Source organism: Staurois parvus, unplaced genomic scaffold (genome assembly GCF_062004578.1).
Source record: "Staurois parvus isolate SC_StPar_1 unplaced genomic scaffold, SC_StPar_1.0 ptg001149l, whole genome shotgun sequence".
Classification (NCBI taxonomy): Eukaryota; Metazoa; Chordata; class Amphibia; order Anura; family Ranidae; genus Staurois; species Staurois parvus.
In genome coordinates, this window is record NW_028318945.1 from 232,366 (window position 1) to 247,249 (window position 14,884).

Here is a 14,884-nt window from a genome sequence, read left to right on the forward strand (position 1 = left end):
TACATGCATTTCTGCAGTGTCTTCATTGAAGTCTATTGAACCTAAAACGCAACGTTTTGCATTTAAAAGAAGTCCCTGACCCTTTCCAAAAACATCCCGGGTGAAAACGCGGAAATGTGAACCTGTCCCTCAGGAAATCATGTTAAATGGACTGTGGTTTCTGCAAAACGCTGCGGAAAACACTTGGGTGTGAACCTAGGGCAGGGGCGGACTGACCATTTGGAAACTCGGGCACTGCCCGAGGGCCCGGGGTCAGTAGGGGGCCCCATGAGATGCCCCTGGTACCTTTTTCATAGGCTTTTTTGAGTTTGGGCAAGGACACAGGGGCCCCATGATCCCCTATTCCCCGGGGGCCCCATGAGTTGTCAGTCCGCCCCTGCCTGGTACCTTTTTCATAGGCTTTTTTGAGTTTGGGCAAGGACACAGGGGCCCCATGATCCCCTATTCCCCGGGGGCCCCATGAGTTGTCAGTCCGCCCCTGACCTAGGGTAAGGCAGTTTGATTTGTTTCTGCAGTGCCTTTTCCGGTGCATTTTTTCACATGCGTTTTTGACATGTTTTTGATGCGTTTTGTGTTTTTTTTCCCAAAACTTTTTGCTGGGCAGATTAAAATGCAAAATGCATCAAAAACACATCAAAACATGTAAAAAATGCACTACATGCATTTCTTCAGTGTCTCCATTGAAGTCTATTGAACCTAAAACAGAACGTTTTGCGTTTAAAAAAGTCCCTGACCCTTTCCAAAAAACACCCCGGGTGAAAACGCAGAAATGTGAACGTGTCCCATAGGAAATCATGTTAAAAGGACTGTAGTTTCTGCAAAACACTGCGAAAAACGCTTAGGTGTGAACCTAGGGTAAGGCGAGGTTCACACCTATGCAGTTTGTGTTTGATCTGTTTCTGCAGTGCCTTTTGTGATGCGTTTTTTCACATGCTTTTTTTACATGGTTTTGATGCGTTTTGCATTTTTTCCCCAAACTTTTTGCTGGGCAGATTAAAACGCAAAAACACAACAAAAACACGTCAAAACATGTAAAAATGCATTACAAAATGCACTACATGCATTTCTGCAGTGTCTCCATTGTAGTATATTGAACCAAAAACAAAGTTTTGCGTTGAAAAAAGTTCCTAACCCTTTCCAAAAAACTCACCGGGTGAAAACACGGAGATATGAACCTGTCCCATAGGAAATCATGTTAAATGGACTGTAGTTTCTGCAAAACGCTGCGGAAAACGCTTAGGTGTGAACCTGGGGTAAGGCAGTTTGTGTTTGATCTGTTTCTGCAGTGCCTTTTGCGGTGCGTTTTTTCACATGCTTTTTTTAAATGTTTTTGATGCGTTTTGCATTGTTCCCAAAACATTTTTCTGGGCAGATTAAAACGCAAAACACATCAAAAACACATCAAAACATGTAAAATGCATTAAAAATGCACTACATGCATTTCTGCAGTGTCTCCATTGAAGTCCATTTAATCAAAAACACAATATTTTGCGTTGTAAAAAGTCCCTGACCCTTTCCAAAAACGCACCGGGTGAAAACGCAGAAATGTGAACGTGTCCTATAGGAAATCATGTTAAATGGACTGTAGTTTCTGCAAAACGCTGCAGAAAACGCTTAGGTGTGAACCTGGGGTAAGGAAGTTTGTGTTTTATCTGTTTCTGCAGTGCCTTTTGCGTTGTGTTTTTTCACATGCGTTGACGTGTTTTTGATGCGTTTTGCGTTTTTTTCCCAAAACTTTTTGCTAGGCAGATTAAAAGGCAAAATGCATCAAAAACATGTAAAAAATGCATTAAAAATGCACTACATGCATTTCTGCAGTGTCTCCATTGAGGTCTATAGAACCACAAGCACAACGTTTTGCGTTTAAAAAGTCCCTGATCCTTTCCAAAAAACGCACTGGGTGAAAACGCAGAAATGTGAACGTCCCATAGGAAATCATGTTAAATGGACTGATATTCTGCAAAACGCTGCGGAAAACTCTTAGGTGTGAACCTCGCCTTACCCAGGTTCACACCTAAGCTCTTTTCGCAGTGTTTTGCAGAAACGCAGTACAGTCCATTTAACATGGTTTCCTATGGGACAGGTTCACATCTCCGCGTTTTCACCCGGTGCGTTTTTTGGAAAGGGTCAGGGACTTTTATGAACGCAAAAAGTTGCATTTTTGGTTCTATTGACCTCAATGGAAATGCTGCAGAAAAGCATGTATTTGTGCTGCATTTTTGCTGCATTTGTGCAGTGTTTTTGATGCTTTGTAAATCTGCCTAGCAACAGGAAAAATTAAAAAAAAAAAAACCCTCGCAAAGCGCATCAAAAATGCAGTTTGCGTTTGATCTGTTTCTTCGGTGCTTTTTTGCACATGCTTTTTTTATGTGTTTTACGTTTCCTTTCCCTACTTTTTGCTGGGCAGATTAAAACGCATCAAAAATGTGTAAAAAAATGCAGAAAAAAATGCACTACATGCAGGGGCGGACTGACAACTCATGGGGCCCCCGGGTAATAGGGGATAATGGGGCCTCTATGTCTTTGCCCAAACTCAAAAAAGCCTATGAAAAAGGTACCAGGGACATCTCATGGGGCCCCCTACTGACCCCGGGCCCTCGGGCAGTGCCCGAGTTTCCAAATGGTCAGTCCGCCCCTGACTACATGCATTTCTTCTGCATCTCCATTGAAGTCTATGAACCACAAATGCAACGTTTTGTGTTTAAAAAATCCCTGGCCCTTTCTAGAAATCGCACCGGGTAAAAATGCGGAGATGTGAACGTGTCCCATAGGAAATTATGTTAAATGGACTGCTGTGCGTTTCTGCAAACTGCAAAATGCTACGGAAAACGCTTAAATGTGAACCTAGACTAAAAAGCGATCTGCAGTGTATCACTTTTTCAAAACTGGTAGGGCAACAGCCACAAAGCAATCCAGAGAAGATCCTGCCACCTCCTGAATGCCTACTTTCTTTTCTTTTGCAGGGAAAGAGGGATTTTTAATGGGAATACCGGGAGCCAAGCGTTTGGCTCGGGGTGGCGGCGTGGCCATATTAACTTTAATAGTTCGTGTTTGGTGACTTTTCTGGGTCACGTTTGGCATCTACAGGCGTACCTCGGTTTGCGAACGCCTCGGTTAATGTAATTTTCAGTTTACGATTGAAAATTGATTAAAAATAATGCCTCGGTTTACAAATCCTTTGTGCAATACGAAGCAAGTTTCCCCAGAATGCATTGCGCCTGGGAGGTTTATAGCGCCGGCCCCGTGCCTTTAACCCCCCAGGCGGTATTCCCGAGTGTAGCTCGGGGTAAAGTTTCAGTACCAAAAGCGGTAACACCGAGCTACACTCGGGCTTACCATGTGGCGCTGCATAGGGAGTCCCTGCAGGGCTTACCTTGTCCTTCGCTCCGGCGATGTGTCCCCTGCAGAGTCCCCGGCCATCTCCTCCGGCCGATGCCGGCATCCGGCTCCCGTGTTGCGGTCCCTGTGACATTGGGACGTACGGGCGCCGGAACCGGCGGCAAATTTGAAAATTTTTAAAAAATTAAATTTTTTTAAAAACGATTATTACATAGCAAAACATTCCTGTATCAAACCATTTCACATACATTTTGTCCCGAGTGCTTTGTCCGGCGCCCTGCCTGCATTTTTACTGTTCTTTCTGCCTGGAAACTTAGAAAAGTCCATGGCGTCCAAAAAGCGTCCCTTTAGGTCAAAAGCGGTTTTAGACCGACTAGAGAACAGCGATAGTAAATCAGAACCACTTGCAGAATTGAGTGATAATGATTCGTGGGAGAAATTCCTCATCAGACACTGAAAACGATTCTGCGACTTTGCTCAGCGATGTGCGAACTTGGCGCTCTATTTCACATTTCAGTGTTTTTGGTTTGATTATATTATTGAATTAAATGTATTATTATTATATTATTATTTTTTATGAGTATTTATTAAGTAAGTAATTACTAAGAATTACAGGCCTACAATACATCACACTAAATTTCCATGTAAACAAATGGTACCGCTTTTGGTACAAAATTCCTGACATAATCATACCGCCAGGGAGGTTAAAGTGCACTTTATAAAGTGTTTTGAACACATGAGACTTTTTTTTTACTTTTTTTCTGACCACCGGAACAGATTAATTGGTTTTCAATGCATTCCTATAGGAAACCGTGTTTCGGTTTACAAATTTTTCACAATACGAAAAGTCCCGCAGAACGAATTAAATTCGTAAACCGAGGGACTCCTGTATCTCTGAAGCCTTCATTGAAATAATGACACCACAAAATAATTACTCTGGAATGGATTAATAGCTTTTCAGTGCCTTTAACCTCTTGCCGACCGCGCATAGCCGAATGACGGCTTCACCGCGGCCGGCCAGTTCTGAGTGGACGTCATATGACGTCCTCCCAGAACGCGCTCTCCTGCGCGCCCCAGGGGGCGCGCACCCGGCGATCTCCGTGATCGCTGTGTCCTACGGACACAGCTGATCACGTGATGTGGTGAAAGGCCGATCCCACCGGCCTTTTACCACGTGATCAGCGGTGTCCAATGACACGCTGATCACAGGGAAATGCAAGTGCCGGTTCTCGGCTGCACTTTCCTCACGCTGTCAGATCGTGAGGAAAGTACTGCCGAGAACCGGCAGTTGTCAGAGCGGGGATCGGCACCGATCATCAGGGCACTGATGATCAGTGCCCTGATGATCGGTGCCCAGCAGTGACACCCGCAAGTTCCGCCCAGCAGTGCGCCCACTAGCCCCGCCCACCTGTGCCCAGCAGTGCACCCACCTGTGCCACTCTGCAGTGCCACCTACCTGTGCCCAGAAGTGCCACCTACATGTGCCCAGCAGTGCCACCCACCTGTGCCCACCCACCTGTGCCCACCAGTGCCACCCACCTGTGCCCACCAGTGCCACCCACCTGTGCCCACCCACCAGTGCTGCCCACCAGTGCAGCCCAGCAGTGCTGCCAGTCAGTGCCACCAGTCAGTGCCACCAGTCAGTGCCCAGGGGTTGTGCCAGTCAGTGCCGCCAGTCAGTGCCCAGAAGTGATGCCAGTCAGTGCCGTCTATCAGTACCCATCATCAGTGTCACCTATCAGTGCCGCCTATCAGTGCTGCATATCAGTGCCGCCTATCCGTGACCCCTAATTAGTGCTGTCTATCAGTGCCGCCTATCCGTGCCACCTCATTAGTACTGCCTATCAGTGCCCTTTAGTGCTGCCTATCAGTGCCCATCAGTGCCGCCTATCAGTGCCCATCAGTGCCGCCTCATCAACGCAAATCAGTGAAGGAGAAAAAATACCTGTTTGAAAAATTTTATAAAAGAAACAAATAAACTTTTTTTTTTTTCAAATATTTTGCCCTTTTTTTAATTTATAGCGCAAAAAGTAAAGCGCCCAGTGGCGATTAAATACCACCAAAAGAAAGCTCTATTTGTGAGAAAAAAATTATCAAAATTTCATGTGGGTACAATGTTGCATGACCGCGCAATTGTCAATCAAAGTGCGGCAGCGCTGAAAGCTGAAAATTGGCCTGGTAAGGAAGGGGGTATAAGTGCCTGGTAGGCAAGGGGTTAAAGTGCACTTAGTAACAGATAGAAGACTTTTTTTTTTACTTTTCTCTGAACGAATTAATTGGTTTTCAATGCATTTACGAATTAATTTTTATTCATGTCCCTGTACAGTATTTATGCCTTTAAAGTGCACTTTATAGAGAGTTTTGAACAGATAAAAGACTTTTTTTTACTTTTTTCTGACCTCCGGAATGGTTTAATTGGTTTGCAATGCATTTACAAATTTTTTTTGCAATACGAAGCAATTTTCCCCAGGATGAATTGCACCTGGGAGGTTTATAGCGCCAACCTCATGCATGATGGAGTCTGTGGGTAGCACGTGGCATCGAGTGTGGAGGTGTTGGAGCGGTTTTTGCATAGAGTTTTGGAGCCATTCTGGAATTTTTAATCATGTCCCTGTACAGTATTTATGCCTTTAAAGTTTTGAACAGATAAAAGACTTTGTTACATTTTTTCTGACCACCGGAACGGATTAATTGGGTTTCAATGCATTTACCTGTACAGTATTTATGCCTTTAAAGTGCACTTTATAAAGAGTTTTGAACGGAAAAAAATACTTTTTTACTTTTTCTGACCTCCGGAACGGATTCATTGGTTTTCAATGCATTTACAAATTAATTTTTAATCATGTCCCTGTACAGTATTTATACCTTTAAAGTGCACTTTATAAAGAGTTTTGAACAGATAAGACTTTTTTTTAACTTTTTTCTGACCTCCGGAACGGATTAATTGGTTTGCAATGCATTTACAAATTTTTTTTGCAATATGAAGCAATTTTCCCCAGGATGAATTGCACCTGGGAGGTTTATAGCACCGGCCTCGTGCATGATGGAGTCTGTGGGTAGCACGTGGCGTCGAGTGTAGAGGTGTTAGAGCAGTTTTTGCATAGAGTTTTGGAGGCATTCTGGAATTTTTAATGGTGTCCCTGTACGGTATTTATGCCTTTAAAGTTTTGAACAGATAAAAGACTTTGTTACATTTCTTCTGACCTCCGGAACAGATTAATTGGGATTCAATGCATTTACTAATTTGTTTTAATCATGTCCCTGTACAGTATTTATGCCTTTAAAGTGCACTTTATAAAGAGTTTTGAACAGAAAAAAATACTTTTTTACTTTTTTCTGACCTCCGGAACGGATTAATTGGTTTTCAATGCATTTACGAATTAATTTTTAATCATGTCCCTGTACAGTATTTATACCTTTAAAGTGCACTTTATAGAGTTTTGAACAGATAAAACCTTTTTTTAACTTTTTTCTGACCTCCGCAACGGATTAATTGGTTTGCAATGCATTTACAAATGTTTTTTGCAATACGAAGCAATTTTCCCCAGGATGAATTGCACCTGGGAGGTTTATAGCGCCAGCCTCGTGCATGATGGAGTCTGTGGGTAGCACGTGGCTCCGAGTGTGGAGGTGTTAGAGCAGTTTTTGCATAGACTTTTGGAGCCATTCTGGAATTTTTAATGGTGTCCCTGTACAGTATTTATGCCTTTAAAGTTTTGAACAGATAAAAGACTTTGTTACATTTTTTCTGACCTCCGGAACGGATTAATTGGGTTTCAATGCATTTACCTGTACAGTATTTATGCCTTTAAAGTGCACTTTATAAAGAGTTTTGAACGGAAAAAAATACTTTTTTACTTTTTTCTGACCTCCGGAATGGATTCATTGCTTTTCAATGCATTTACGAATTAATTTTTAATCCTGTCCCTGTACAGTATTTATACCTTTAAAGTGCACTTTATAAAGAGTTTTGAACAGATAAGACTTTTTTTTAACTTTTTTCTGACCTCCGGAACGGATTAATTGGTTTGCAATGCATTTACAAATTTTTTTTGCAATGTGAAGCAATTTTCCCCAGGATGAATTGCACCTGGGAGGTTTATAGCACCGGCCTCATGCATGATGGAGTCTGTGGGTAGCACGTGGCGTCGAGTGTGGAGGTGTTAGAGCAGTTTTTGCATAGACTTTTGGAGCCATTCTGGAATTTTTAATGGTGTCCCTGTACAGTATTTATGCCTTTAAAGTTTTGAACAGATAAAAGACTTTGTTACATTTTTTCTGACCTCCGGAACGGATTAATTGGGTTTCAATGCATTTACTAATTTGTTTTAATCATGTCCCTGTACAGTATTTATACCTTTAAAGTGCACTTTATAAAGAGTTTTGAACAGATGAAATACTTTATTTAAATTTTTTTCTGACCTTCGGGACGGATTATTTGGTTTTCAATGCATTTACGAATTTTTTTTGCAATACAAAGGAATTTTCCCCAGGATGAATTGCACCTGTGAAGTTTATAGCACCGACCTCATGCATGATGGAGTCTGTGGGTAGCACGTGGCGTGAGTGTGGAGGTGTTGGAGCAGTTTTTGCATCGAGTTTTGGAGCCATTCTGGAATTTTTAATCATGTCCCTGTACAGTATTTATGCCTTTAAAGTGCACTTTATAAAGAGTTTTGAACAGATAAAAGACTTTTTTTTTACTTTTTTCTGACCTCCGGAACGGATTAATTGGTTTTCAATGCATTCCTATGGGAAACCGCGTTTCGGTTTATGAATTTTTCGCAATACGAAACATTCTGGAGAACACATTAAATTCATAAACCGAGGTATGCCTGTATTGTCCATGTTATCATGCAGCTGGGCATGAGGTGGAAAAACAGGGCTCACGGATGTATTTTTACCCCCCCCCCCTTCCCGACCATGTAAATGAGGCCTTAAAGTTTCCCTTTTACAAAAAAAATAATAAATGTACTTCTTTTTTTTTTCCAGGTAAAAAAAAATGTTCATTCATTATTGTTTTCTTCTGCAGACTGTAAGGCATTTCACCTGCAATCAGCAGACCATAGGTGCAATGCCAGGCTCCTGCAGACACTCAGTTCACCTGTCTGCCCATATACAGCCAGTTACTGAATGGCAGTAACTCTCTGGGAAAGAGTTACTGACCAAAAGAGACAATTGCACAGGATTTACCAACAGCCCTCCTCCCTGTCAGTTTCGGCACACTGCTCGGGATGGCTGAGCAGAGCCATCCCCTTTAGTGTGCTTACAGTGAAGCACACACCCCCGCCCCCTAGTAAAACACTCCCTACACACATTTAACCCTTTGATCGTGCCTCACATTAACCCCTTCCTGCCCAGTGCCATTAGTATAGTGCCAGTGCTTTTTGTTAGCACTGATCACTGTATCGGTGTCTCTAGGGATGTCAGTGACACCAAGTCAGTTCCCCCCCAGTGTCAGAATGCCTGCCGCAGTCCCGCCATAAGTCGCTGATCGCCGCCATAAGTCGCTGATCGCCGCCATTGTTAGTATATATAAAAAATTCCAATATCTTTCCCACCATTTGTAAATGCTATAACTTTCACGTAAACCAATTAATTTACACATATTGAGATTTTTTTTTCAGCAAAGACACGGAGCAGAATACATTTTGGCCGAAATTTATGACGAAATTAGATTTTTAAATTTTTTTACTGGACATGTTTAATAGCAAAAAGTCCAAAATATAGGTTTTTTTCTCGAAATTGTCAGTCTTTTTTTTTATAGCACAAAAAATAAATGCACAGGTAATCAAATACCACTGAAAGAAAGCTCAATTTGTGGGAAAAAGGACGTAAATTTCATTTGGGTGCAGCGTTGCATGACCGCACAATTGTCAGTTAAAGTAATGCAGCGCCGTAACACAAACTGCTTCTTTAACCCCTTGGTGCCGGCACCTCCCGGCCTTTTAAGGGTTTCAGAAACCGGGAGGTGGGGTGAGGTTTTAGGGTCATGAGATTCGCTGTCACGGCGGTCACATGATCGGGAAAGGTCCCAATCGAAAGAGGTGATCGTGACCTTTCCATGAGTACCGGACATGTGTGCTGTGAGCGCGCAGGGCACGGTCTCTCAGCACATATGTTTTTCTTAATTGCACGCAAATGTGCGGCCGCACGACGTCAAGGCTCAGATGCCGGGAGGCCACACATTTGTGTGTGGCCGGTGTGAAGAGGTTAACAACCAGTGTCCTCCTACAAATAAAACATAAAAAAACGTACAAAAAATGCACAATTATGCAAGTTATAGATGGGTCAAAAACCGGCCGTTTAAAAGAAAAAAAAAAAAAAAGAAAAATCGGTCGTCCGATCGGCCGACGTTACCACCAATGATAAAAAAAATCGGCCGATTTTCATCCCATCTACGGCCGGCATTTAACCCCATAATTACTTCTGTCCCTGCAGAGAGCTCCATGATTATATTTGACATGAAAAAGTCTTGCAGTTGCAACAATGTATCCATTTGTATCCATTTCGGATACAGATGTTTTTATTCGGATACAAATGGATACATTGTTGCAACCACAAGACTTTTCATATAAAATATAATAGCGGACTGGAATTCTTCTTCTTTTTCTTCTTCTTCTTCTTTTTCTTCTTCTTTTTCTTTTTCTGCTTCTTTTTCTTATTCTTATTCTTTTTCTTCTTTTTCTTCTGCTTTTTCTTATTCTTCTTTTTCGTCTTCTTTTTCTTCTTCTTTTTCTTATTCTTTTTCTTCTTTTTCTTCTTCTTCTTCTTCTTCTTCTTCTTCTTTTTCTTCTGCTTTTTCTTCTTCTTTTTTTTCTTCTTCTTCTTCTTCCTTCTTTTCTTCTTCTTTTTCTTCTTCTTCTTCTTTTTCTTCTTCTTCTTCTTTTTCTTATTCCTCTTCTTTTCCTTCCTCTTCTTTTTCTGCTTCTTGCAGGTCACGGCTCATGCGCAGATTTTTTATCGGTAAAACGATCGGCCAATTTGCCCATCATTGCCGGGAAAATTGACCGCAAATTTTCCAACTTTACCGCTACAAAAATGTGCCAAAACCCCGAAAAACGGCCGACCAATTAACCCACTAATGGTGCGAAAATCGGCCGATTTTTTTTTTCGGCTGAAAAATCGGCCGATCTTCGACCCGTCTATGGCCTGCATTAAGCATCAGCACTCACGTGAACGAAGGCTTATTGATCAAATATTTACTTTTCAAAAGTTAAAAAAAAAAACTTATCAGTGCTTTTTTTTTTAAACTAAATTTAATATATAAAAGGTTGCTGTAAAGAGAAGGAAAACACGACAAGCAGAACTTTTTGTATCATGTCCCCCTCTGTTCTAGCAATGGTTAAATAGAACTGACCCCCTTTTCCGTTTCAGCTCATTATATCCGACTGTCAGCAGCTTAATCTCATGATTAGTCATGTGTCGTGCGCTCACCAATTATCTCCTCCATGCTTGGACCACAGACTGACAAGTGACAAGGCCAATTCTACGACACAAAGGAACCTTACAGGCTGCCTGCCCACTGACTTGCGAAAACCACTTAGCAAACACTTAACAAAATGCAAAAGTTGACTGTGTAACCCACAGAAGAGGGAACTGTGTACAGACGTCAACTCCTGCCCCGGCCCGTCGTCCCAGCATCCGAACGAGAGGGAATCCCGGCACAATGAAGGGTCAGACCTTCGCACTGTGTCTGCTTCTGGTATTGGGGGTTAAAGCCGTGATGCGGTAAGTGATGAATACACATCTATATCTAATATATACACGGCTCAAACAAATGAAAGGAAGACTTTGTAATCAGAGTCTAGCATCAAGTCAATGACACTCCTGGGATATTGATCTGGTCAGGTAAGTCGCAGAGGGGGTTGTTAATCAGTTTCAGCTTCTTTGATGTTAATGAAATTAACAACAGGTGCACTAGATGGGAAACAATGAGACGACCCCCAAAACAGGAATGGTTTTACAGGTGGAGGCCACTGACATTTCTTTCCCTACTCATCTTTTCTGACTAGTTTTGCATTTGGCTAGGGTCAGTGTCACTACTGGTAGCATGAGGCCATACCTGGACCCTACAGAGGTTGCACAGGCAGTCCAACTCCTCCAGGATGGCACATCAATACGTACCATTGCCAGAAGGTTTGCTGTGTCTCCCAGCACAGGAGATTCCAGGAGACAGGCAGTTACTCTAGGAGAGCTGGACAGGGCCGTAGAAGGTCCTTAACCCATCAGCAGGACCGGTATCTGCTCCTTTGTGCAAGGAGGAACAGGATGAGCCCTGTCAGAGCCCTACAAAATGACCTCCAGCAGGCCACTGGTGTGAATGTCTCTGACCAAAAAATAAGAAACAGACTTCATGAGGGTGGCCTGAGGGCCCGACGTCCTCTAGTGGGCCTTGTGCTCACTGCCCAACACCATAGAGCTGGATTGGCATTTGCCATTCAACACCAGAATTGGCAGGTCCACCACTGGCACCCTGTGCTTTTCACAGATGAGAGCAGGTTCACCCTGAGCACATGTGACAGACGTGAAAGGGTCTGGAGAAGCCGTGGAGAATGTTCTGTTGCCTGTAACATGGTTCAGCATGACCGTTTTGGTGGTGGGTCAGTGATGGTCTGGAGAGGCATATCCATGGAGGGACACACAGACCTCTACAGGCTAGACAATGGCACCCTGACTGCCATTAGGTATGGGTATGAAATCCTTGGACCCATTGTCAGACCCTACGCTGGTGTAGTGGGTCCTGGGTTCCTCCTGGTGCAGTGGGTCCTGGGTTCCTCCTGGTGCTGTGGGTCCTGGGTTCCTCCTGGTGCAGTGGGTCCTGGGTTCCACCTGGTGCATGACAATGCCCGGCCTCATGTGGCGAGAGTATGCAGGCAGTTCCTGGAGGATGAAGGAATTGATACCATTGAATGGCCCCCACGTTCACCTGACCTAAATCCAATAGAACACCTCTGGGATATCATGTTTCGGTCCATCCAATGCCACCAGGTTGCACCTCAGACTGTCCAGGAGCTCAGTGATGCCCTGGTCCAGATCTGGGAGGTAATACCCCATGACACCATCCGTCATCTCATTAGGAGCATGCCCCGACATTGTCAGGCATGCATACAAGCACATGGGGGCCATACAAACTACTGAGGACCATTCTGAGTTGCTGCAATGAAATTTCAGCAAAATGGACTCGCCTGCTGCATCATTTTTCACTTTGATTTTCAGTTGTTACTAAGAGAGATCTACTGTTGATGGGAGGAGAGTCTATTGTTTCTGACTGCAGAAGGATCTATTGATGCTGGTTGCTGGGGGGATCTATTTTTGCTCGGGGTGGGTCCAGGGGCAGACTGACAACTCATGGGACCCCCGGCAATAGGGGATCATGGGGCCCCTGTGTCCTTGCCCAAACTCAAAAAAGCCTATGAAAAAAGGTACCAGGGGCATCTCATGGGGCCCCTTACTGACCCCGGCCCCTCGGGCAGTGCCCAAGTTTCCAAATGGTCAGTTCGCCCCTGGGTGGGTCCTTTGTTGCTCGGGGTTCAGTTGTTACTGGGAGAGATCTACTGTTGAGGGGAGGGGGGTCTATTGTTCCTGGCTGCTGGAGGGTCTGTTGATGCTGGTTGCAATGAGATCTGTTGTTGCTGCCGGGGGGTTATTGCTGCCTGGTTCTGCATACTCCAAAAGGGTGGTCCTGGTAGGTGGGTAGAAGATGGAACCAAGGAGTGGTGCTTGGAGGTGGGTACAAGGCAGATATGAGGAGTGACTGTGAAAGGGTGGGTTCCAGCACCTGTACTCTGAGAGAAAAAAGTCCTGCATACACGACCGTGGATAAGGGGGTACCACCAGTCCTCCTGTACGGGGCCCAGGCCAGCAGGGGGGCCCCAGCAGCTGGCTGAATCAGATGTGGGCAGGGAAGGTGATCAGCACTGTGCATGGGGGTGGGAAATTACTGGAACCGATCCCCTGTATGGCTCTCTCTGCAGCAGCTGAAAGCTGACTTCTTCTCCTCATCCTCCTGCTGGCTTTCAGCTGCTGCAGAGAGAGCCATACAGGGGATCGGTTCCAGTAATTGTCCCCCTGCCGCACCCATCACCCTCCCTGTGCACCATAAATTTCGCCCTGCTGCCTAGGCCCCCCACCCCCGCAGTGCTGCCGGCTTCCCTCCTCTCCTTCCCGCCGGCAGCTGCAAGCACACAATAGGATCCTTCAGGATAGAGAGTGCAGGAAAAGTCCGGTAAAGACGTCACATTTACCAGCCCCTTCCTTTAGTGATTGAACACAATGAGTGATCAGTACCGATCACTTATGGTGTTCATTCATAACTGAAGCATAGTAAACTGTGTTTTTATTAAGGGGGGGGGGGCTGTTAGGTTGGTGCCTGGTGCCCTGTGGTTTCTAACAGCAGCCCTACCTGCCTATAGTGGTTATGAATATCAGACAAGGTGTCACCACTTTTTGCTGGCTTTAGGATCCTCTACAAAAGCGTCACGTTCTGCCTGTACCAGGGTGGACTGACAACTCATGGGGCCCCCGGGCAATAGGGGATCATGGGGCCCCTGTGTCTTTGCCCAAACTCAAAAAAGCCTATGAAAAAGGTACCAGGGGCATCTCATGGGGCCCCCTACTGACCCAGTGCCCTCGGGCAGTGCCCGAGTTTCTGAATGGTCAGTCCGCCCCTGGTAGGCACTGTACCAACTGGAAGTTGTGCATAGTGATGGTGTCAGTGCGGTTATGATAGATATTTTGTAGTTGATTCTGAAAATGATTTTAGCACGCTCTCCCTGCAGATCACACGTCACATGTTCCTTTCTGAGAAGCTGCTTTATCGCCTACATGTGTCATATGTGATCTTATCTCAGCTTCCTTCCTCTGAACAGCTCAGTTGTTCCTAACACCCGGGTGCAACTTGGCATGCAATTTGCGTGCCCTGCGACTTTCAAATCACATGCCAAGTCGCACCCTATTGTCCGCAATTACAGCGGTCATATCGGCACGGTTCTACCCTGGTCGGAGCCGCACCAATTTCCAAAGTAGCGCATGCACTACTTTTGGTGCAATTTGCATAGACATCTGTGTCAGATGTCTATGCAAATCGCACCTCAAATCAGCATGTCCCCCAACTTTGAAATCATGCGGCTTCAATGTAAGTTGCACGATTTCAAAGTCGGGATCGGTGTGACTGGGGGGTTAAGGCTCCAAGCACACGGGGCGTTTTAACCATGCCAGTAGCGTTAGCTGTGCAAAGTCGCATTAAAAACTCAGGTTTTTCAGCATTTTTACATTAGCGTTTAGACTAGGTTCACACCAGGGGCAGACTAACCATTTGGAAACTCGGGCACCGCCCGAGGGCCCGGGGTCAGTAGGGGGCCCCATGAGATGCCCCTGGTACCTTTTTCATAGGCTTTTTTGAGTTTGGGAAGGACACAGGGGCCCCATGATCCCCTATTGCCCGGGGGCCCCGTGAGTTGTCAGTCCGCCCCTGGTTCACACCTATGCAGGTTGCGTTTGAGCTGTTTCTGCATTGCGTCTTGCGTTGCATTTCGCACTTTTG

At 44.7% G+C, this 14,884-nt stretch overlaps 1 protein-coding gene across 1 annotated transcript in view; it reads left to right on the forward strand.

The window, feature by feature from the left end:
- The first annotated feature begins 10,783 nt into the window (after nucleotides 1–10,783).
- Nucleotides 10,784–14,884, forward strand: part of LOC149439195 (cathepsin D-like) — a 48,155-nt gene continuing 44,054 nt past the window's right edge. The window contains exon 1 of the mRNA XM_089659334.1: nucleotides 10,784–11,070. Coding sequence (XP_089515460.1) covers nucleotides 11,009–11,070 — 62 coding nt within the window. The 5' untranslated portion in view covers nucleotides 10,784–11,008. The remainder of the gene's footprint in view (nucleotides 11,071–14,884) is intronic.